Source organism: Geotrypetes seraphini, chromosome 3 (genome assembly GCF_902459505.1).
Source record: "Geotrypetes seraphini chromosome 3, aGeoSer1.1, whole genome shotgun sequence".
Lineage (NCBI taxonomy): Eukaryota > Metazoa > Chordata > Amphibia > Gymnophiona > Dermophiidae > Geotrypetes > Geotrypetes seraphini.
This window is the reverse complement of record NC_047086.1, coordinates 50,165,479-50,189,335: the sequence shown is the minus strand read 5'-3', so window position 1 is coordinate 50,189,335 and position 23,857 is coordinate 50,165,479. Positions and strand designations below refer to the sequence as shown.

The window sequence follows — 23,857 nt, the reverse complement described above, 5'->3', positions numbered from 1 at the left end:
AATATTAGCATATTATTTACTGCTAAATCTTTTTAATGATATTTTCTACATTAATCTTTCAGATCCTTTTGACATCCTGCAAGAGACGGAATTTGACATTTTCAACCAATTCTTAAGTTTATCAACAATGGGAACCAATTTTGTGGACACTTGGCTATGGATTGAAACCAACACCAGGTAAATGAGCAATTAATATTTCTCATTCTTTTAAAAGGTGATAATTTTAGAACAATTGAGAACCCATTCTATCATTTTGACTGCGCTAAAATAGCATTTATTGAGTTTTTCTTTTAAAAAAAAAAATCTTTACACATATGAATATCAACTGCTGAAAGATTTTAGTATCTGCATTCAAAAGACGTATGGAGTAAAAATTGGCTTTTAACAACAGAAATCTTACGAGTTCAATATTAGCTTCCCTTGCAAACCTGTTAAATTTATGTGCATAAATTTACCCCCTCTTCTTTTAAACTGTGCTAGCAGTTTTTAGCGCAGAGAGCCGCGCTGAATGGTCCACGCTGCTTCTGACGCTTATAGGAACTCTGAGCGTCAGGAGCAGTGCGCGCCATTTAGTGCGGCCCTCTGCGCTAAAAACTGCTAGCACAGTTTAATAGAAAAGGGGGTTGCAGTAGCTAAGAGCAGAGTTGGGCCAGGATATTTTTATGGTAAGGTTTTAAAAAGTTAAGGCTCCTTTTACAAAGCCGCGGTGGAGGTTTCTGCCGCGGGTCAGCAAGGCAAAGGCTCCAACGCTTATAGGAATTCTATGAGTGTCGGAGCATTTACCTCGCCGGCCCGCTGCAGAAACCTCTACCACAGCTTTGTAAAAGCCAGCGTTAGCTAGTTAGCATGTTTGGTGCTAGCCAGTTAAATTTAGGAAGGGGAATTGTCAGGGAGTGGTAAAAGACAAGCTTTTACCATTATCGCAGGTTGCTGAATCCCATGGTAAAAGAATAACCCTGCTTGCGAGCTACATTGCAAGCGGTGTTACGTTATGTGCCTGGGAGAAATCTGTGGCTCAGTGCTCTCGGACCAGATGCTAAAGGGACTGTGATGCTCCTATTAATCCCTCCCATTAGGCCCCCATAAAGCTCCGCCCCAGATCAAGACTCATCCTGAAGAACCTCCCTTAATCAAAATGTTTCCTGAAGACACTTCTCCTTTTACTAAGCCACAGTAGAGGCTAATACTGCAGCCTGGAGCACTAAATGCTCCGCTCACTGAATTCCTATGAGCGTTGGAGCAGCATTGGAGCATTTAGCACTCCGGACCACAGTAGAAACTTCTACTGTGGCTTAGCAAAAGGTGTTTGTGTGTGTGTGTGTGTGTGTGTGGGGGGGGTGCTCTTCACATTTAAAGTTTTACAATTCAAAGCACCGCTATTTCTAGACCAAGTCATTATTCCATATTCTCCTTCCCGCTCCTTACGATCGGAGGATAAAAATCTACTTACTACTCCATCTCTTCGCATTATAAATACTAGACGTATCACAGTCTTCTCTGTCACTGCTCCCCAAACGTGGAACCTACTACCAGCTCAGGTAAGAGAAGATAAGAACCTCGAAAAATTTAAATCAAAACTGAAAAGTTTCTTGAATAGAGACGCCTTTAATGAATTTGCCTTTTTAGCTGAATTACTATTTCCATTTGAAGTAGGCAAGTACTGATCTAATATAATATAACTCCTATTGTTTTATCCTTATTTGTTCTCTTTCCTATATTAAATTGTAGTTCTTCCCTGAATTCCCTATGAAATGTACGATTGTCTATCCCTTTGGAGGGGCATAATTGAAAGGGATGTCTAAACATAGAAACATAGAACATGACGGCAGAAAAGGGCCCCGGCCCATCTAGTCTGCCCATACTAATGGCCCACCCCCTAACTACCTCCATGAAGAGATCCCACATGCCAATCCCATCTTTTCTTAAAATCTGGCACACTGCTGGCCCCAATTACCTGTTGTGGAAGATTATTCCAGCGATCAACCACCCTTTCGGTGAAGAAATATTTTCTGGTGTCGCCATGAAAATTCTCACCCCTGATTTTCAACGGATGCCCTCTTGTTGCCATGGGTCCTTTAAGGAAAAAGAGATCCTCTTCCACCTCGATACGGCCTGTGACATATTTGAATGTCTCAATCATGTCTCCCCTCTCTCTGCATTCCTCGAGTGAGTACAGCTGCAACTTACCCAGTCGTTCCTCATACGAGAGATCCTTGAGACCTGAGACCATCCTGGTGGCCATTCGCTGAACCGACTCAACTCTCCGCACATCTTTTTGATAATGTGGCCTCCAGAATTGTACACAGTATTCCAGATGGGGGGTCTCACCATGGATCTGTCTAAGTCCGTTTACGTCCATCTCGCAAGTCGTCCAAAGTTAAAAAGAGCCTAAGACACATTTTTGAAAGATACGTCCAACTTTTTTTTACTTTCGAAAATCGTCTAATTATACGTCCTGCCGATCTGATCGTCCAAGCCGCTAAATTGTCCATCTTTATACCACATTTCCATCCAACTTTCTTTCCAAGTCCAAAACGCCTAGAACAAGCCCTGTTGGACGTGGGAGGGGTCTGCAAAGTAATGGATTGAACACCCAGACATGCCACCTAAATAATGGGGTACATTACAGGCACTGCTGTGAACTTCACAAAAAGGTTGCCATGTCTTCTCCTCCCTACAGCTCCCTTATAAGTCACGGTGAGCCCCCCCAACCACCTCCAGAATCCCCTAGACCCACTTATCTACCACCCCAATAGCCCTTATGGCTTCAGGAGCCACTTATATGCCAGTAAAAAAGGGTTTTGGGGGTGTATAGGGGAGTGCACATGTTTAAATATCAATGCAGTGATTACAGGGGCTTGTGGACATGGGTCCTCTTCTCTATGGGTCCCTAACCCACCCCCAAGATGACTTAAGCTGCCTCTGGGCTGGACGACTAGGCTTTCCTATGCCAGGCGGCCAGGTGATGATGGTCTGGAGGCTGAAATTTAAAGTTGTGAATAAAATTTTTATGGGGGGTGTTGGTGATCACTGGGGTAGTGTGTGGGGGTCTGTGTTATGTGTTTGAAGTGCTTATCCGGTGAGTTTAGGTGGTTTTTTGTGACTTAGACCAAGTTTTACATGGTCTAAGTCACAACATCCAAGTTCCGTCTAAGCTCTGTTGTAAAACTTTCGGTTTTACATGCTGTACGACTAAGTCTAAGCCGGCCCACATCCCGCCCAACTCCCGCCTTTGACACGCCTCCTGAAACACCCCGTTTAGCTTTGGACGTTGAGCGGCACTATGAAGGCCTAGGTCGTTTTTAAATACGTCCAACACCCGGTTTTATTATCGGCGCTTGGACGTTTTTGAGAAATGTTCGTCCAAGTGCCGATTTCTCTTTCGATTATGAGCCCCATATTGTATATCTCCTTCTTTTTTAAAAAAAATTTTTTTATTGTTCATCGCTTTGTAATCTTTGAAAAAAGCGATTTTATCAAATACGAAATAAACTTGAAACTTAATTACATTAGTGTGCAATAACACAATAAGGAGAGCTGGGCTAATAACCTGGGCTGAGCTGCTGACAGGTGTAGTTTGTTCTGATGGGAAAAAGGGGGTTTAGATGCGGATGGAGTAGGATGATGTGTGAAGTAAGTGATATGAGACAGGCTGCAAACAGGAGTTGGGTTGCTAGGGGAAAAGATGTGTGAAAGGGGATCTGTCAAGGATTATAATTGGGAAGTATGTAAAAGGGGTAGAGTAGATGTTGTGAGACTGGGGTTTGGGCAGTTATTGGGTGGCAGGAGTGGTGGGGTGAGGGAGAATTGTCAGGAAGGGTACGTGGGGAGGAAATATGACCCCTAGTGGTAGTATTGTGAGACTACTGCTAGGAATGTCTAGGCAGCACTGAGTGAGCAGGAGCGGAGATCACTTCTTCCTAGCAACACCAGACTACCAGGTAAAGTGCCTTGAGGCCCTCACTACAGCTTACAGTGCGCTGGCTGGAATTATAAACCTCTTCCACGTTTTTGTTAAAGGGGGGGGGGGGGTAGGGCATATTTGAATTGAATTTCACTATTAGTGTTCATTAGGACTTTTGACACAGGCATATGTTTTGCTGAAACATGGCCCTGTCAAGTCTCTTGACATCATGAACTTGTATTGACAATAAAGGCATTTTTGATTGCACCATTGGATGGTCTTTGTTGCATTCAGCTCTCTCCACTTTTTTGCTTGGTCTGCCAATGTTAACATACAGTATGTCCATGATAGAATCTGCCTCAAGCCTGGGTCTCCCTCCCTCTGCTTGAAGTATTAATGTCATTTTCAACTAAAGGAGCACTAGGCGTTCAGATTCTCTAGCTTCTCTGCTTCATGCAAAAGAAAGTAGAACTTTCCACACTGATAGTTATAAAACACAAAAAGAAGGAGACTGACTCTATAATCAAATACAACCTAAGAGGAGGGCTCGCTATACAAAAACTGAGCTCAGAGATATAAAACTCTGAAGAGGGAGAGGTAACCCCCTCTTGGAAAAAGAGTTTATCTTCCAATCATTGCTTAATCGATAGTAAAAGCGAGACCAGCTCAAAGGTGTAAAAATATATATGTTTTCAACAGAGTATATATGTCTCTTAATTGCTTAATTAAATTGCTTGATTGAAATACTGATTGAAATACTGTATGCAATTAGGTCAAAAAAGATTTCTTGCATTCAGGTTGCCATAAATACTTTAAAGCACTTAGCTGAACTTGGTCGTGAAGTGAAAACTCATCAGGGTCCCGACGCGGCCCCGTTTCGGTGTCTGCTTCAGGAGACCCCGCCAGAAAGAGATTTAATGCTGATAGAGAGTAACAACCATAACAAAGTTCAAAAGAGGTCATACAAAATGTAAAAATGTTTGCATGGAAGTCTTTTTTACATTTTGTATGACCTCTTTTGAACTTTGTTATGGTTGTTACTCTCTATCAGCATTAAATCTCTTTCTGGCGGGGTCTCCTGAAGCAGACGCCGAAACGGGGCCGCGTCGGGACCCTGATGAGTTTTCACTTCACGACCAAGTTCAGCTAAGTGCTTTAAAGTATTTATGGCAACCTGAATGCAAGAAATCTTTTTTGACCTAATTGCATACAGTATTTCAATCAGTATTTCAATCAAGCAATTTAATTAAGCAATTAAGAGACATATATACTCTGTTGAAAACATTTTTACACCTTTGAGCTGGTCTCGCTTTTACTATTGATTAAGCAATGATTGGAAGATAAACTCTTTTTCCAAGAGGGGGTTACCTCTCCCTCTTCAGAGTTTTATATCTCTGAGCTCAGTTTTTGTATAGCGAGCCCTCCTCTTAGGTTGTATTTGATTACAGAGTCAGTCTCATTCTTTTTGTAGTTTAGTTTTTTCTGACTCATAGTTACTTTGTCCCTGCTGAAGTGGAAACACTGATAGTTATGGCATTTTCATTTAAAAAAAAAAATAACCTATTAATTTAATCTTTTATAATAACAAGCTCAACGACCAGTACAGATCTGCAAGTAACTGTACCTGACAGTAGTAATACCTGGGTGGCCACTGCCTTTGTGGTTTCAGAGGAACTTGGATTTGGTCTGACAAGTGAACTCGCTGAGGTAACTTCTTAACTTTTATTTATTTATTTTTGCATTTTTATTACTAGCCAACCAAGCACAGCACTTGTACAGAAAAATTCAAAAAACAGGAAAAAAAAAAGATTAGAGAATAGTTTTGTAAATTTGCCTTCAATATTGCGATTAAAGTCCTTAAGTGTGGGGGTGTTAAGTCTGAAAACAAAGGAAATCTATTTTTCAATTCCAAAAGAAATTTTAAAAAGCTGCTGATTATGAGCTCACAACTGGAGATTGTTACTTCATTGGGTTTCTAAGGTTGCAGGTATTTGGGATGAGGTCCTATCACCCCTCCCCATTTCCATAACCCCATAGTGGATATAAAGGTAGCCAATTGTACTGAATCATAAAATGCATATATACATATTTTTTTATTAAAAAAATTTTTTTTAGACCTACTGTATATTAAACAATACCTTTACAAAAAAACTTTTAAAAAATGCTCTCGTTAGCTGAACAGCAGAAATTGTCTCCTCTTTATCTGAGTTTCCTTGGTTACATCAGGATACACACTGCTCCTTGTGACCCTGGGCAAATCACTTAATCTGCTTAGAATATGATATCTTTAAACAGTCAAAGACTAATACTTTTCTCTTGAGAGGAAAAAGATCTCAGTAACCCCGCAAACGATCCACAAGGGATAAAATGAGTCTGCGTGAAATGAACCTTGCATGCCCAATCCTATGCCCAACTTTTAGCACCCTTTATAGGAAATAGGGGTTAGTGACTTTTGGATTGGCATCAAATAAAGAATGGTATTGTATTTTTCTCAATACCATGAAAAAGCGCGTCTAAATTATAAGATTTCTACTTATTCATTTTAGTATTTCTATACCACTTATATCCTAAGTGGTTTTACATCCAGGTGCTCAAGCATTTTTCCCTGTCTGTCCCGGTGGGCTCACATTCTGTCTAATGTACCTGGGGCAATGGGGGATTAAGTCCCTGTCGGGGATGGGGATTGATTGAACAGTCATTCTGTCTTTTGAACAATGGACGCCAGCAGGCACAGATTAAGATAAGTCCCACTTTGGCCTCCTTTAACAAAACTGTGATAGCAGGGAGCCGCGCAGAATGGCCCGTGCTGCTCCCAATGCTCATTGAGTTCCTATGAGCATCTGGAGCAGCGCAGCCCCCCCCCGCGCTAGAAACTGCTATTGCAGTTTCATAAAAGAGGGGGTTTGACTTGTTGCTGCTATTTTGCACTGATCTTTATAAAACTGAAAATTTATAAAGTATAAAACACTTTCAGAAAATTGAAAAATTAGTTAATTAACTTAAACCACAAACAGAAGAATTATCATTTGTTTAATTGATAGGGTTTTTAGGTCTATGAAAGAAACCGGAACCCCAGTTAGGCTCGTAACTAAGGGCTCCTTTTACAAAGCTGTGGTTGAAGTTTCTACCACGGGCCAGCAAGGTAAATGCTCCAATGTAAAATCTGGTAACCTTACCTACAGGCGCTTACAGAACAGGCTGCTGATGTCCCGTTCACAGAGGTGCCTACTGGTGCCTAAGGTCAAAGTGGGTATGACTTGCACCAGAAATGGCCATAGGTGCCGGTAGGAGCCCCTTTGGATGCGATTCTCATGTAAAGTAGGTGCCGGAAATGTAGGCCAGTAAAACCCTGGCTTACATTTCCAGCTCTTTCCTCAACTTACCAAGAGACACACATCTCTAGACATGACTATGAACGAGGGTCTAAAAATAGGAATACTAACAGTTTGGGGGAAGAAACAGGATTATTTAGTCTCATTTTTAGCTTTACTTGTGTGTGGTACTGACATTTTATATTGAGGGTTTTTTCTTTGTTTTATTTCTAGATACAAGTATACCATCCTCTCTTTTTTTCTCTGAATCTCCCTTACTCAGTTATTCGAGGTGAACAATTTCTTGTGGAAGTTGTCCTTTTCAACAATCTGCCAAAAACGCTTGAGGTAAAATTCTCCGTATTATGTTATATAACATATTGACTAAGGAAGAGTATGTTTACTAAAGAGTGTTAAGCCCTTAAAGCGTGAGTGCGTTAAGGTGTACCTGATAGCTCATGCGATAGGGAATTTTTCTGGGAGAAGGCATGATGTGGGCATGGAAACGAAATCCTGTGAGTGCACACTAATGGGAAAACAGCTCAATTAATGCTGGATCACTTAGCACCTCCTACACAAGAGAGACATGACACCTCTGGACATGTCCAAAAATCCTCTTCTGTAATCCGCCTTGAACCGCAACGTAATGGCGGAATACAAATCACTAATGTAATGTAATGTAGATCAGGGATGTTCCTGGAATTTGCACACAGTTGTATAGAATAAGGGAGATCAGCATCTAATTTAGGTATGAGAATTTACAAAATTAAGCATAGATCCCAGTGCTAAGTGCTTTTCTATACATATTGTCCGACTCTGAGCGCCGTTTATAGAATAGCACCTAGCACTAATTATCAGTGCCAGCTTTCCCCACCATATGCAGAATTGAGTCCATGGCGTTTAAACATTCACACATATTCCCAAGTCCATCTTAATAATGACTTAAGGACTTTTCTAATATGAATTATCCAAACCATTTTTTAAACCCTGCTAAGTTAACTGCTTTTACCATATTTTTTGGCAACAAATTCTGGTCTCCTTATCTCAAGAAAGATATAGTGATGCTAGAAAAGGTTCAAAGAAGAGTGACCATGATGATAAAAGGAATGGAACTCCTCTCGTATGAGCAACAACTAAAAAGGTTAGGGCTCTTTAGCTTGGAAAAGAGACGGCTGAGGGGGGAGTTATGATTAAAGTCTATAAAATCCTGAGTGGAGTAGAACGGGTACAATTGGATCGATTTTTCACTCCGTCTAAAATTACAAAGACTAGGGGATACTCGATGAAGTTACAGGGAAATACTTTTAAAACCAATAGAAGGAATATTTTTTCACTCAGAAAATAGTTAAACTCTGGAACGCACTTCCAAAGGTTGTGGTAAGAGCGGATAGCGTAGCTAGTTTTAAGAAAGGTTTAGACAATTTCCTGGAGGAAAAGTCCATAGTCTGTTATTGAGAAAGACATGGGGGAAGCCACTGCTTGCCCTGGATCAGAAGGTAGCATGAAATATTGCTACTCCTTGGGTTTTGGCCAAGTACTAGTGACCTGGATTGGCCAGCGTGAGAACGAGCTACTGGGCCCGATGGACAATTGGTCTGACCCAGTAAGGCTATTTTTATGTTCTTAAATTCAAGAGTTTAATTACACACTAAATGAAGAAATATTTTCTCTGGTTTGTTTTAAATATACTACTTAATAGCTTCATGGCATGCCCTCCAGTCCTAGTATTTCTGAAAGGTGTAAACAGTGATTCACTTCTACCCATTCCACTTCACTCAGTATTTTATAGACCTCTAGCATATAGAAACATGATGGTAGATAAAGGCCAAATGGCCCATCCAGTCTGCCCATCCGAGCATCCACTATCTCCTCCTTTCCCTAAGAGATCCTATGTGCCTGTCCCACACTTTCTTGAATTCAGGCACAGTCTTTCTTTCCACACTACTACCAGGAAACTATTCCACTGTCATCATGTGATCGAACTGAGCGGTCATCCCTGGTGGTCCAGCGGTGAACCAGAGCAGGAGTGGCCTTCGCACACTCATGCCCTATGGACAGCCACCAGTGATTAGCCCTATGGACAGCCACCAGTGATTAGCTGCTGCAAGTTCTTGTGAGGCTTGCGAGAATTCATGGCAGCTAATCACTAGCAGCTCTCCACAGGCCGCTCCAAAGGCCGCTCTTGCTCCAGTTCACCGCCCACTGAGGATTGTAAAAGGTACACTGAAGAGGTGGAAGGGAAATAAAGTAAAGCACAGTCAGCCGGGACAGGAGGCGGGAGGGATCCCTCCTGTCCCGACCCACAGCTGGACCACCAGGAATTTTAAAAGTACACAGGTGAGGAGGGAGGCTGGGTAAAAGTTTTTCAAGTTGGCTGGGACAGGAGGTGAAAGGGATCCCTCCTGTCCCGGGCTTAGGCAGTGTCGGCGGAGGCCTGCAAGGTATTGGGAGGAAGAGAGTATAGGTCACAGGGTGGGAGGGAGGGAGGTGAGACAGGATGCAGAGCCTGGCAGGGCAGGGAGGGAGGGGGCTGGGTGCAGAGCCTGGCAGGGCAGGAAGAGAGGGGGACCAGGATGCAGATCCAAGGAGGGAGTGGGACTGGGAGCAGAACCCGGCAGGGGAGGGGAAGGAGTGAGAGAATGGGGCTAGGGGCAGGACAGGGTACTTGAATATTAAACCCACGGTTTATATTTGAGTTTATATTTGGGAGAAAAAGGCTACCTCAGTTTATATTCGGGTCGGCTTATATTCAAGTATATATGGTAATACCTTTTATATTGGACTAACTCAATGCTTTTTATGATGAGCTTTCAAAGGTAGCCCTTACAGCGGAATCCATCATGGGGCGTTAATCGATTTACCACACGCAAATGCAGTTAATACATGTTAATTCAGTTAATGCTTGTTGATGAATTCCTCACTAAGACCCCGATTCACAGGTTTAGCGACAATCGCTGCTAACTGACCCAATTCACAAAACGGTCCACTGCGTGTCTTCCCTCTCGATCGCCCATTTTTCGATCCGGCCACACAAATTTGTAAATCCCGATGCAAAATAGCCAAGCGATTTATTCACTAACATTTGCTTGGCCGACCCACCATTAATTGCATGCACCCCCTCCCCCAACAATTGCGGTGACCCACCCAAACCCCAAAAAGATGGCAAGAGGGATGCCCACTCCCTCCTGCCATGAAGGCCCAATGGGGGGGGGGGGGCGATGACAGGGGGGAGGCCTGAAGGGGGATTTTTTTTTTTTATGGGACAGATATTTTGCGTTTGTAATCCATGCAAAAAATCAGTGCAATAACCCCCCCCCCCCCCCTGGCAATGACAGGAGGCTACTTCTCCTGTCACTACTGTCAGGGCTCTGCACCAACTCAATTGCTCATTGAGTCGGTGAGTTTGCATGCAAATGATTTGCACCTCTGTGCAAATTATTTGAATGCAAACTTGATAGTAAACCAATCGCTATTTGAAAATAGGCCAGAGAATCGGCCAACAGCGATTGAGTCGCTATCTTTAGTGAATCTGGGCCTAAGTGTTCTAGTGCATAACAGCAAGGGAGGTGTTTATGTGGGAGGGACATGGGTTTGTTGCACAGTTATACGTGCCCAACATATAGAATACTGTCAGTTGTGCACATCTGGGCATGTGCATTTAGGCCTGCTATTGACATGGTGTAAGTGGGTGTACCTAAATGTTGCCATGAAACTGTCAACTTATGCATTCTATGAGGGACAATTATGTGGAGTCATGATACTTACAAGTTATTTCCCTCTTTTCTTGACAGTTTTCGTTTAATTTCATGTCATTAAAACGAAAAGTGTCAAGAAAAATGTGCAATAACTTGTAAGTTCCATGGCTCCACATCATTCTCCTTTTGGCTGGGTTCAGAACTTTTCAGCGGCTCCTCGTATAATGGATTTGGTGTGCAAATTTCCCATTATAGATTACTGGCTTAATACTCAGATTTTTGGTTCTTAACTTTTAGGGGGGAATTCATCAAAGAGCGCTAAGAAATTTAGCATGCATTAAACACTAAGATGCCTATTATATTTCTATGAGAGAGGCAAAAATGTCAATAAGGACTCTGTGAGTCTCCTGCTTCCCTCCCAGCCGGTTCTGCTCCAGCCGTATGATCTTGATGAAGGGTTCCACCCGAAACCGGTCGATCCAATGACCATTCTGGTCTCCTGTAATTCTCATTCTTCATTTTGGCTCGTTCTAAAAGCTAAGTTGGCTGTGGTTTTATTGTACATCTTGGGGATCAGGCTGGGGAGGACTCTATGAATGGGTTGTTCAGTTAGTTCACTCTTTCTCTAGTACACAGTTTGTGACTCATTTATTATATTAATTCTGCACTATTGATTTTGCACACCAGGGACGCCCGATGATGGTGTGCAGGCGGGGTGATTCATCTTCGCCTTTGTAAGTGGAAGCGCTGGAGTTTGTTCTCCCGTCGCTAACAACCTCACACTGAGAGCGTCCCTATTTCTAAATTAACATTTGGCATTAGTGCGGTGTGGTTTGCTATAAGTGATTGGCTGATAGACGCACTCACAGAGTCCTTATTGACATTTTTGCCTCTCTTTTGGTATCTTTTTAAGCACCTTTTGGCAAACGATTAAGGAGTTTTTAGTATTATTATATTTCTATGGGCATCTTAGCATTTAATGTACTCTAATCGCTAATGCATGTACGGTTAGCATGCGCAAAATCACTCAGGCCCAAATTCTGTAACCAGCGCCTAAAGTTAGGCACCTTTTTCGGAGGCACCCAACTAGATAGGTGCCTATCTTAATTGAACAAGTTCAATTAAGCTTTTTAATCAGCACTAATTGAAACATAGGCGCCTATCAAGAAAGCGCGATTCTGTAACAAGGCGCCTTTAAAAATTTAGGCGGCCTTCAAAAAAAAAAAAAAATAGGCGCTATGCATGTTAGGTGTGGGGGTGGTTACTTGTTAGGTGCCTTTTTGCAGAATCACTGCTCTTAAGCGTGCTTAAGCGTGCGCATGGGCGCCTAACTTTTAGTTGTGCCTAGAGCTGGCCTATTTAATGGGCGCCTCCAAAATAGGTGCCGCTCAGCGTGATTCACTAAACAGCACCCAATTTTACTTGAATGGTGGCGTCTAACTTTTGGCCGCTTCTTATAGAATTTGCCCCTCAGTGCCTATTGATGAATTCCCCCCCTTAGTGTCCTTTATAGAACTACAATCATAAAATGATATTGTGATTAGTATGTGGCATTGTTGTTTATACCTTATTGCTTGTGCTCTAAGTATAATTATATTCAACCAGTATTTTTCAATGTTTCTTTCACAGGTTTTGGTAACACTGGAGCCAAGTGACTCTTTCAGCATCATAAGCCCATCAAATGGTACAAACACGGTACCAAATGAAAGGAAGGCAATTTTACCAATGCAAGATGGAACAACCCTCTATGTCCCAGTTAAACCAAAACAGCTAGGTGAAATTCCCATTAAAGTGAGAGCAACATCACCCGGCAACTTTGATGCTATCACCAGGACTGTCATTGTTAGAGTTAGGGTAAGTGTACATTCATAGGCATGGACAATAACTTTGAATAGATCATCTAGGTCAGAAAACGTTCATTGAAACTTGTGTTTTCAAGCCTTTACTAATGTTTTATAGAAAGCATGGTTTAGCCCGTCATTAATGCTATAGTGTTACCAAAGAAATACTTATATTTGGTACCCTTTGGAACAGGAGAAACCAAATTATAAAATAAAATGCTCCAAGAAGCACAATCTAGTTACAGGATGCTAGGGTCCACCTTGGGGATTAGCGCCCAAGAAAAGGATCTGGGTGTCATTGTAGACAATGGGATGAAACCTTCCACCCGATGTGCGGTGGCGGCAGCCAAAAAAAGCAAACAAGATGCTAGGAATTGTTAAAAAAGGAATGGTTAACAAGACTAAGAATGATATAATGCCCCTGTATCGCTCCATGTCACAACCTCACCTAGAGTATTGCATTCAATTCTGGTCTCCTAGTCTCAAGAAAGATATAGCGGCTCTATAGCAAGTCAAAACGTTACGAAGAAGAATGACCAAGATGATAAAGGGGATGGAACTCCTCTCGTATGAGGAAATACTAAAAAGGTTAGGGCTCTTCAGCTTGGAAAAGAGACTGCTGAGGGGAGATATGATTGAAGTCTATAAAATCCTGAGTGGAATAGAATGGATACAAGTGGATCGATTTTTCACTCCATCAAAAACTACAAAGATTAGGGGACACTTGATGAAGTTACAGGGAAATACTTTGAAAATCAATAGGAGGAAATATTTTTTCACTCAGAGAATAGTTAGACTCTGAAATGCATTGCCAGAGGATGTGGTACGAGCGGATAGCATAGTTTGTTTTAAGAAAGGTTTGGACAAGTTCCTGGAGGAAAAGTCCATAGTCTGTTATTGAGAAAGACATGGGGGAAGCCACTGCTTGCCCTGAATCAGTAGCATGGAATATTGCTACTCCTTGGGTTTTGGCCAGGTACTAGGAACCTGGATTGGCCACCGTGAGAATGGGCTACTGGGCTTGATGGAACATTGGTCTGACCCAGTAAGGCTATTCTTATATTCTCATGTGAGCCAAGTATAAGACAATTAAACCATTGTAACATCACTGATGAGGTTGGCTCTGAGGCACTGTGGAATGAGGCATTATGACATCACAATCTCAGCTCTGGAATGTTGCTCTCATTGGGGTTCCAGAATCTTGTTATTGTTTAAGATGCTGGAATGTTGATACTCCTTGGGTTTTGGCCAAGTACTAGGGACCTGGAATGGCCACCTTGAGAACGGGCTACTCGGCTTGATGGACCATTGGTCTGACCCAGTAAGGCTATTCTTATGTTATTTTTCTATTTAAAAACTGAAACAGTGATGTGGACACATAAAGTTAAGGGCTCCTTTTAGAAAGCTGTGGTAGTGAGTTCCTGCCCCCCCTTCCCCTCGGCAAATGCACCGAAGCCCATAGGAATTGAATGGGCTTCAGTGCATTTGCCACATGAGAATTTATATTACAGCTTCGTAAATTGATAGTGGGAAGCCGGTGGACATAATATACTTGGACTTCCAGAAAGCGTTCGACAAAGTTCTACACGAAAGACTTCTCAGGAAACTACAAAGCCATGGCATAGAGGGGGATATACAAAGGTGGATAGGCAAATGGCTGGAAAACCGAAAGCAGAGAGTGGGCATAAATGGGAAGTTCTCCGACTGGGAGAAAGTGACTAGTAGTGTACCCCAGGGCTCGGTACTTGGGCCGATCCTTTTTAATATTTATATCAATGACCTGGAGGAAGGAACATCCAGTGAGATCATCAAGTTTGCAGACGATACAAAACTAAGCCGGGCAATCAGATCGCAGGATGATAGAGAGAAACTCCAGAGCGACTTGTGTCGGTTAGAAACATGGGCGGAGAAATGGCAGATGAAGTTCAATGTGGAGAAATGCAAGGTAATGCATTTAGGCAATAAAAATAAGGAATACGAGTATACAATGTCAGGTGCAACTCTGGGGAAGAGTGAACAAGAAAAGGACCTGGGTGTACTGATAGATAGGACCCTGAAGCCGTCGGCACAATGCGCGGCAGCGGCAAAGAAGGCAAATAAAATGTTGGGCATGATAAAGAAAGGAATCTCGAGTAGATCGGAGAAAGTTATAATGCCGCTTTATAGGGCAATGGTCAGACCACACTTGGAATACTGCGTCCAACATTGGTCTCCCTACCTAAAGAAGGATATAAAACTGCTGGAGAGGGTGCAGAGACGAGCAACAAAACTGGTGAAGGGTATGGAGAAACTGGAATACGAGGACAGACTTATAACACTAGGATTGTTCTCCCTTGAGAAAAGGAGACTGCGTGGGGATATGATCGAGACCTTCAAAATACTGAAAGGAATCGACAAAATAGAGCAGAGAAGATTATTTACATTGTCCAATTTGACACGGACTAGAGGACATGTAATGAAGCTAAGGGGGGACAGGTTCAGGACTAATGTCAGGAAGTTCTGCTTCACTCAGAGAGTGGTTGACACCTGGAATGCCCTCCCAGAGGAGATTATGACGGAATCGACCGTCCTAGGCTTCAAGAGCAAACTAGATGCATATCTCCTTAAGAGAGGCATATAAGGATATGGTGGACTATAAATTAATCTCAATTTAATGTACGTTGTAGATAGTTAAAGCAGGGGTTCATTCACTCACAGCATTACAAAAAACAGGACAGCTGACAAAATAATAGATGAACAAAGAAAAATAAACGGAGAAAAATAAACCTCAATTGTGGGTCGCCAGGACTACACAAGTGCCAAAGCTCACCACCTCATCACGGGTTTATAAAAAAACTCCGTACAGTTATAAATTACTTTCATACTGTAATATCTCTTTAGAAGAATGATTTTCAAAGGATTCTCCAAGGATTTGAAATTTAAACGTCCTGTGATTTTCTATTAGTAGGTGAGACAGCCCCAAGCTAACTAAATATATGGCAATCAGCTACAGCTGTGAATACATTCTGAACAACGTTTAGTAGCGTGGCTAAACACTATTGCAACTTAGCGTGTATAAGAGTCAAACACTCATCTGAAGAAACATCTTCGTCCCGATAGATAAGATCTTCTATTTCGCCTGCAAGCAGGCTACTTCAGGGGATTCTTTCACAATGTTGTCTCCACGCTGTCAGCTGTATAACGGGCGGTCAGGCTCTCTCAAAATGGCTCTCAGACCGAGATACGCGCCCGACTCGTTTAAAAGCTAGATCGAGTCGGGCGTCATGACGTCATCGCACTCACGCGCGAAGTGTCAAAGGTCAAACACTTGACAGTATGCATCCTGTACACCTGAAAACCAGTATTCCTTTTGCTCGGGACGAAGATGTTTCTTCAGATGAGTGTTTGACTCTTATACACGCTAAGTTGCAATAGTGTTTAGCCACGCTACTAAACGTTGTTCAGAATGTATTCACAGCTGTAGCTGATTGCCATATATTTAGTTAGCTTGGGGCTGTCTCACCTACTAATAGAAAATCACAGGACGTTTAAATTTCAAATCCTTGGAGAATCCTTTGAAAATCATTCTTCTAAAGAGATATTACAGTATGAAAGTAATTTATAACTGTACGGAGTTTTTTTATAAACCCGTGATGAGGTGGTGAGCTTTGGCACTTGTGTAGTCCTGGCGACCCACAATTGAGGTTTATTTTTCTCCGTTTATTTTTCTTTGTTCATCTATTATTTTGTCAGCTGTCCTGTTTTTTGTAATGCTGTGAGTGAATGAACCCCTGCTTTAACTATCTACAACGTACATTAAATTGAGATTGTTCTGTATAGAATACGATTGTACCTTTATTATATTTAGTTAATTCTTTAACTGGTGCCATAGGAATTCATAATGGCACAGCTATGGGAAAGTGGCTTTGGTTTCTCTGATGGTCAAAGGACCGAGATTTTACAAGCACCAGCTTTATCTACAAATGTAGAAATACATGATACAGATCTAGCTTGGCTAGATATTGATAAAACTATGAAACAAATAATTCAAATGGAGATGCAGAGTGCAAGTTTGGTTGAATATTGTAAACATGAAATCATCCCAAGAGGCCTTAGAATGAGAACAGCCCCACAAATGTTTACAGACAATAATGATTTTATGACAACTTGGAATCAGATTCTGAACCGTTGCTCGTTGGACCTTATGTTATTACTGATTAAGACTTTACAACACAAGATCAATGAGAATAAAATAGCTTATGATGGATTATTGGAAGAGGCACGTAAAAACACAGATTTTGACAATAAACTGATTGATTCAAATAATAAAATGGATAAATTACGAAGGGAAATCAGAATCAATAAATTGAAAAAATACCAAAGAGATGAGAAAGACTATCAATCCGGATATGTCTATAGATGGATGAATACGAATTACAAAATGAAAAATGTGAGATTTTCGGCATCTGGAGATTCTTCTGAGAATTTAAGTAATGAGGGGACTTCTACATCTGAAGACCCGGATGGGGATCAGGGTCGGCAGAGGCAAGGGATAGGTCCGGTTCAAGGAGGCAGAGGGGTCAGAGGCAGAGGGACACATCGAGGCCGAGCACGTACTCGACCCCAGAGGAAAAGGAATCAATAGTGATAAACATATCTAACCGTAATTTAACACCTGAAGAAATTAATATTCTTTCAAAAGGTTTAACCTTTGTCCCGACAGTTTCACATAATCCTTTTCAAGCCCGTATAGATTTAGAGAAATTTTTGCGAAGGCTAAATCTTTGTTCTTTTTTTCACGAACACCCTAGTATAGAACCTGTGAGATCCTGTGTGCACCCGAAATCTAAATGGAATCCCCCGGGGTCTCCGAACCCCATTATATTAGCCTTTAAGAATTTAATGATTCAAGATCTTAAGCGAATGGATGAAGATGCTAAACAACGTAGACATTACAACAATGTGACCCCTGCTGAATGGACAGCATTACAATCTCTACAAAAAGATCCCACAATAATTATTAGACGTGCCGATAAAGGGGGTGCGATTGTAATATGGGGTTTGGAGCTATATTTAGCAGAAGCTAATAATCAACTTTCTAAAATAGATACTTATGTGAAATTGACTAATGATCCTTCACTAGAAATATTTGAAGAAATAGCTCAAAAGAGTTCTGAAGCTTTAAAACATGGCTTCATAACAAAAAAAGAATTTAAGTTTTTGACACCTCAACATTTCAAAATTCCCATATTCTATCTGCTCCCTAAAATCCACAAAAACACCCTTCATCCCCCAGGACGTCCAATAGTCTCGGCTCGGGACTCTTTGTTGGAGAAGATAAGCAAATTCATTGATATAAAGTTGAAGCATCATCTGAAAGATATTAGGTCATATATTCAAGATACTACACAGTTTCTTAAAATGCTTAATGAGATCGAACCTGATACATTACAAAATTGCACTTTAGTAACTTTTGACGTATGCTCGTTATATACGAGCATACCCCAAGATGAAGCTCTTCAAATCCTAGTTAATCTATGGAATAAACAATACAACTCGGAGAGAGGTGTTGCACTTTTTTTGAAAGAGCTTAGTGCCATAGCCTTGAAAAATAATTATTTCATTTTTAATGGGGAAATCTTTAAACAACTTTCCGGTATAGCTATGGGTGCATCGTTTGCTCCAACCATAGCCAATTTATACATGGCATGGTTTGAAGAGACTTTCATCTATAAATTGGTAGGATTTCAATTTGTATTGAAATGGTGGCGTTTTATAGATGACGTGTTTGTGATATGGCTAGGAACTCAAGTTCAACTTGAAGAATTTGCTTTAGAACTTAATCGATGCCATGAATCTATTAAATTTACTATGTCATCTAGTAAAACTAAAATAAGCTTTTTGGATGTATGGATAGAACTTGATGGAATCCGCTTAACAACATTGGTATTTCGAAAACCAACGGATAAAAATACGCTGTTGAGATTTGACAGTATGCATCCTGTACACCTGAAAACCAGTATTCCTTTTGCTCAATTCCTAAGATATAGGAGAATTTGTAACAGTAAGGAAAAGTTCCTCCAAGAAGCAAAGATACTAGAGCAAAGATTAAAATCCAGAAATTATCCAACATCTATAATTAAGAAAGCAAAGAAAAGAGCGCTATGTAATCCCAGAGAGACATTACTGGACTATAACAAAACTCGGGAGGATGAAGAACAATCTGAAATAATTCCATGTATTATCAAACAGACATGCGCTTCTCCACAGATCATTAAAAAATACAAAAAACATCTTCCACTACTCAAAACACTTCCATGCTTTGCTAATAAAAGATTTATCTTTCCTCAGGCCAGAAATAGGAATTTGAATGACTGGCTGTGCCATACATCTAAAGAAAAATTTACAGATGTGAGATCAGAATCTATTCTAGGACACAGCCCATGTGGTCATTGTACGAATTGTAAAGTCATGTCCACTATCTCGAATTTCATTAATCCTGTTGATGGGAAAAATTACATTCTTAAACATACTTCCACCTGTCAGACAGCAAATGTGATTTATATAATACAATGCCCATGTGAATTATTCTATGTGGGCCAAACATCACGCAATTTAACTATTAGAATAACAGAGCACAAAAGTTGCGTAAACACATGTAAAATGACAGCTCCAATAGTGGCTCACTGTGTAAATCTGAAACACGAGTTTGTAAGCCTGAAATGCTGGGTGGTGGAGAAAGTAATCCCTTCAATGAGACGAGGAGACATGAGAAAGCTTTTATGGCAGAAGGAACAACAATGGATAGATCGCCTCCACTCTATAGAACCACTAGGTTTAAATTCAGAACATGAGTGGCAACCTTTTCTATAAAGATGAGGTTTACTTACGTGGAGTGAGCATGGTGTGTGAAAAAGTGATGTTTGACCTTTGACACTTCGCGCGTGAGTGCGATGACGTCATGACGCCCGACTCGATCTAGCTTTTAAACGAGTCGGGCGCGTATCTCGGTCTGAGAGCCATTTTGAGAGAGCCTGACCGCCCGTTATACAGCTGACAGCGTGGAGACAACATTGTGAAAGAATCCCCTGAAGTAGCCTGCTTGCAGGCGAAATAGAAGATCTTATCTATCGGGACGAAGATGTTTCTTCAGATGAGTGTTTGACTCTTATACACGCTAAGTTGCAATAGTGTTTAGCCACGCTACTAAACGTTGTTCAGAATGTATTCACAGCTGTAGCTGATTGCCATATATTTAGTTAGCTTGGGGCTGTCTCACCTACTAATAGAAAATCACAGGACGTTTAAATTTCAAATCCTTGGAGAATCCTTTGAAAATCATTCTTCTAAAGAGATATTACAGTATGAAAGTAATTTATAACTGTACGGAGTTTTTTTATAAACCCGTGATGAGGTGGTGAGCTTTGGCACTTGTGTAGTCCTGGCGACCCACAATTGAGGTTTATTTTTCTCCGTTTATTTTTCTTTGTTCATCTATTATTTTGTCAGCTGTCCTGTTTTTTGTAATGCTGTGAGTGAATGAACCCCTGCTTTAACTATCTACAACGTACATTAAATTGAGATTGTTCTGTATAGAATACGATTGTACCTTTATTATATTTAGTTAGGACTATAAATTAAGCCAGGTGTACACCTGGCAGGGCCTCCGCGTGTGCGGATCGCCGGACTTGATGGACCGAAGGTCTGATCCGGAGAAGGCAGTTCTTATGTTCTTATGTAAAAGGAGCCCTAAGTACAACACTCATGCAGAAAACTTTTTTTTCTAGAGATTAAAAATTAAAATTATCTTATTATTTTATCAAGCTGCACTAGAGGTTTTTAGCGTGGGCCAGAGAGGTAAGTGCTCTGATGCTCATAGGAACTCTGTGAACATTGGAGCATATACTGTGCTAGGTCACGCTGAAACCTCTAGTGCAGCTTGAAAAAAAAAAAAGGGGGGGGCTATTTTTTTTTAAATTAAAGAAGATTGATGGGACTTATGATTAGAACTGCAAAAGGCTGATTGAGAAACTTGTAAATTAGGGCCCCCTTTTATCAAGCCACAGTTAGAGCGTTTTAGCACAGGCTGGCAAGGTAAATGCTCCAATGCTCATAGCTAGGGTTATCATATGGCTCCAGGAAAAGGAGAATGGATTAAGATATCTGGGTTTTATTTCCATTACTTTCAAAGAAAGTAAAACCCAGATGTCTCTATCTGTCTCTTTACTTCCATTGCTTTCAGCTGTGTAACTTGGGCTCCTTCCAATTATTTCAAAAACATCTGAAAACATGGCTCTTTTCAAAAATGTAAATTCCGCTGCTCTCTCTATAATCACTAATTCTTATTATATTTTCCTTTCTTTAAAACTCTTGTAAACCGTACCGAGCTTTATCTCTATACAGAAGATGCGGTATATAAGCTTAAGGTGTAGTTTAGTTTAGTAAAGCCCAGATGTCTTAATCCGTCCTCCTTTTTTCTGGAACCATATATGGTAACCCTACTTGTAGGAATTGAATGAGCATCAGAGTATTTACCATGCCAGCCAGCACTAAAACTCTCTACTGTGGCTTGAAAAAATGGGGCCCTAGTGAATAAACTTCATAGTCTCTAATATAATGGTCCGACAGTTAGACTATTGAAACATTTTTTTTTTTTTTTTAATGAATAATATATTGATGAAGTGTAGGCTAGAAAACCTTTTATAAAATACACAACTGAATACACTAGAACACTAGTATATCAATACTTAAGAAAAATTTTAATATATGAGTGCTTCAATTAAAAAAAAATAAAAAAGGTTTCCAGTTCCCTTGAGGTAAACCCAGGACTGGATCAACCCTGTCAAACGAATCATGGTCCAGCTGACAACCATATTACAAATTCACCTCTAGGCCTTCCACTATATCACCACTAGGCCTTCCGTATATCCAGCAGCACTATAGAAATGATAAGTAATAGTGGCAGTAGTAGACTTCTGTGGGGATTATATAAATGTTCCATTGATTTTTTTTTTTCTGGAGTGAATGCTTGACACCACTTTTACCTAAAAATATCTTTCATAGGGGTGTGTGACTTAGCTGCCAATGAGAGCAGACATGTGAGCCATTGCTCTCTCCTTCCTACACTTTTGTAACATGTTGAAGTGAGGATTTGGGCAGGATTTTTACCCAATTGTTTAATTTATTGCTGTTTACTCTCAAGATTACTAATATGACTTCAAGGAAGCAAACGAAACTGGAATCAGCTTTTGCAGCTAGGGCAGTAGCTAAACGTTCAAAGCAGGACCCAGTGACTCCGTCGAAAGTTCCTTTGCCGATAGAGCAAAATGTAAACGAAACAGCTGATCCTGTGATGGTAGAATTGAAAAAGATTCAAGAAGTACTGATAGAAAACACAGGACAATTATCTTCGATTAAGGCTTTGAATGTATCACAAAAACTGTCACTCTGCTGTGCCCGTACTGATCATCTGGAGGAGAGCATGTCAGGAGTTGAAGATCAAATAAACAAATACACAGCTGACAGAAAAGTGATCTCCTGGCTAGTGAAAGATCTAGAGGCTGTGGAGAATTATAGTAGATGGAATAATTTATGTTTGTTAGGTCTTGTGGAAGGAGTGGAAGGAAATAACCTGACTCAGTTCCTAACTGAATTACTGCCAAAAATTTTGCCATTGAAATAAGCCTTACCCCTAGATATAGAGAGGGCACATCGAGTACCTGCACAAAGATCTGCTAATTATTCGGGTCCGACACCAGTCCTTGTTAGACTCCTGTGATTTCAACAAACAATGGAAATTTTGTCAGCAGCAAATCAGCAAAGATCTCTTAAGTGGCAAGATAGCAAGATTTCTCTATATCCCAATTTTGCCAGGCACATAGCATCAGTGAGAAAGGAATTCCATCAGCTGCATCCACAACTCAGGCAACTAGGAGCAAAGTTTGGACTATTATACCCTTCCATTATGAGAGTGACAATAAATAATATAACCACTAATTATGAGGATCCTAAACTGTTACGTGAATTCACTTCCAAACAAGAAGAATGGATGGAATTACTTAGAAGGAATTTGTGAAATCTGCATTTACATTTTGGATATGTGAGAATAGATTTGATTTATTTAATGACGCTGGAGAGATAGTTGAAATGTGCATTAAATATATCAATTTATCAATAAAAAGGTGATAGGTATATAAAGTGTCAGTTGGTAATAGAATCTTCAAGACAAGAAACAGACTTTTTTAACTGCCTGGAGTTTGCTTGCCTGGTTGCCTGATAGCTACAGTGATGAAGTACGTTGAATTCTGATTGGCACCAGTTATAGTTCTACAGGAACTCTATGACTATACTTTTTTCAAGTTATAGGAAATTTTCTCAGAATATAAACATTGAGGGGGCGTGACTTGGCTGCGAGTCGAGATGGAGGGATAATTGCTGAGCTCCTCTCCCAGTTGCTTTTTTTTCTGATTAAAATGAAGGTTTTTCCTAGCCCAATTAGTTTTTTTTGTGGAAATCTTTTCCTCACATCCTATACGACAGTTTGGTAAAAGCAGTTTGTTAAATTTTTCATATAGAGTGCAGCGCTGAGAGACGAGGTTGGACAGAGAGATCGGGTTATCTCTCTCTATTGAACATTACCGGCATAATTTAAAACCACTTTAGAAATAAGTTCAGTCAAATTCTCCATAGCTATGATCAGAGAGGTGATTATGATAGACTTGAAGGTATGGTTTTGTAAGCTGTCTGTCCTAAAATCATCGATCTTCAAATTTGCTGGCAGTTTGTTATGGCAGTTTAATGTGGCAGGAGGAGGAATCAGCTGATTGATAGAGTGGGGAGATTCTGCAATTCTGCTGCTAAGGATAGGATAGATCTGATCTGAGTTTTATTATCCTTGATCTTTGATCGCTGATAACTGACAAAGACTAACTGAAAGGAAACATCCTGACAGGAGGAGTGAAGCTGAGAGGTATATGAAGGCTGAAATTCCCTGAGGCACTGGAGTGCAGTGAGCCGTTGAAGTTATAACGGCTTGATCAGAGCAGTAAATCTCCTGAGGTGTACTGACAGTGGGGAAAAACAACTGAAGCTGACATTTTAAGAAAGGGAAGAAAACAGAAACAGCAG

The 23,857-nt window shown here is 40.7% G+C and overlaps 1 protein-coding gene across 1 annotated transcript in view; it reads left to right on the top strand.

Moving 5' to 3' along the window:
- Window positions 1–23,857, top strand: part of LOC117357576 (CD109 antigen-like) — a 167,441-nt gene that overhangs the window by 91,780 nt on the left and 51,804 nt on the right. Inside the window, exons 18-21 of the mRNA XM_033938377.1 lie at window positions 63–177; window positions 5,494–5,611; window positions 7,450–7,563; window positions 12,540–12,764. Coding sequence (XP_033794268.1) covers window positions 63–177; window positions 5,494–5,611; window positions 7,450–7,563; window positions 12,540–12,764 — 572 coding nt within the window. The remainder of the gene's footprint in view (window positions 1–62; window positions 178–5,493; window positions 5,612–7,449; window positions 7,564–12,539; window positions 12,765–23,857) is intronic.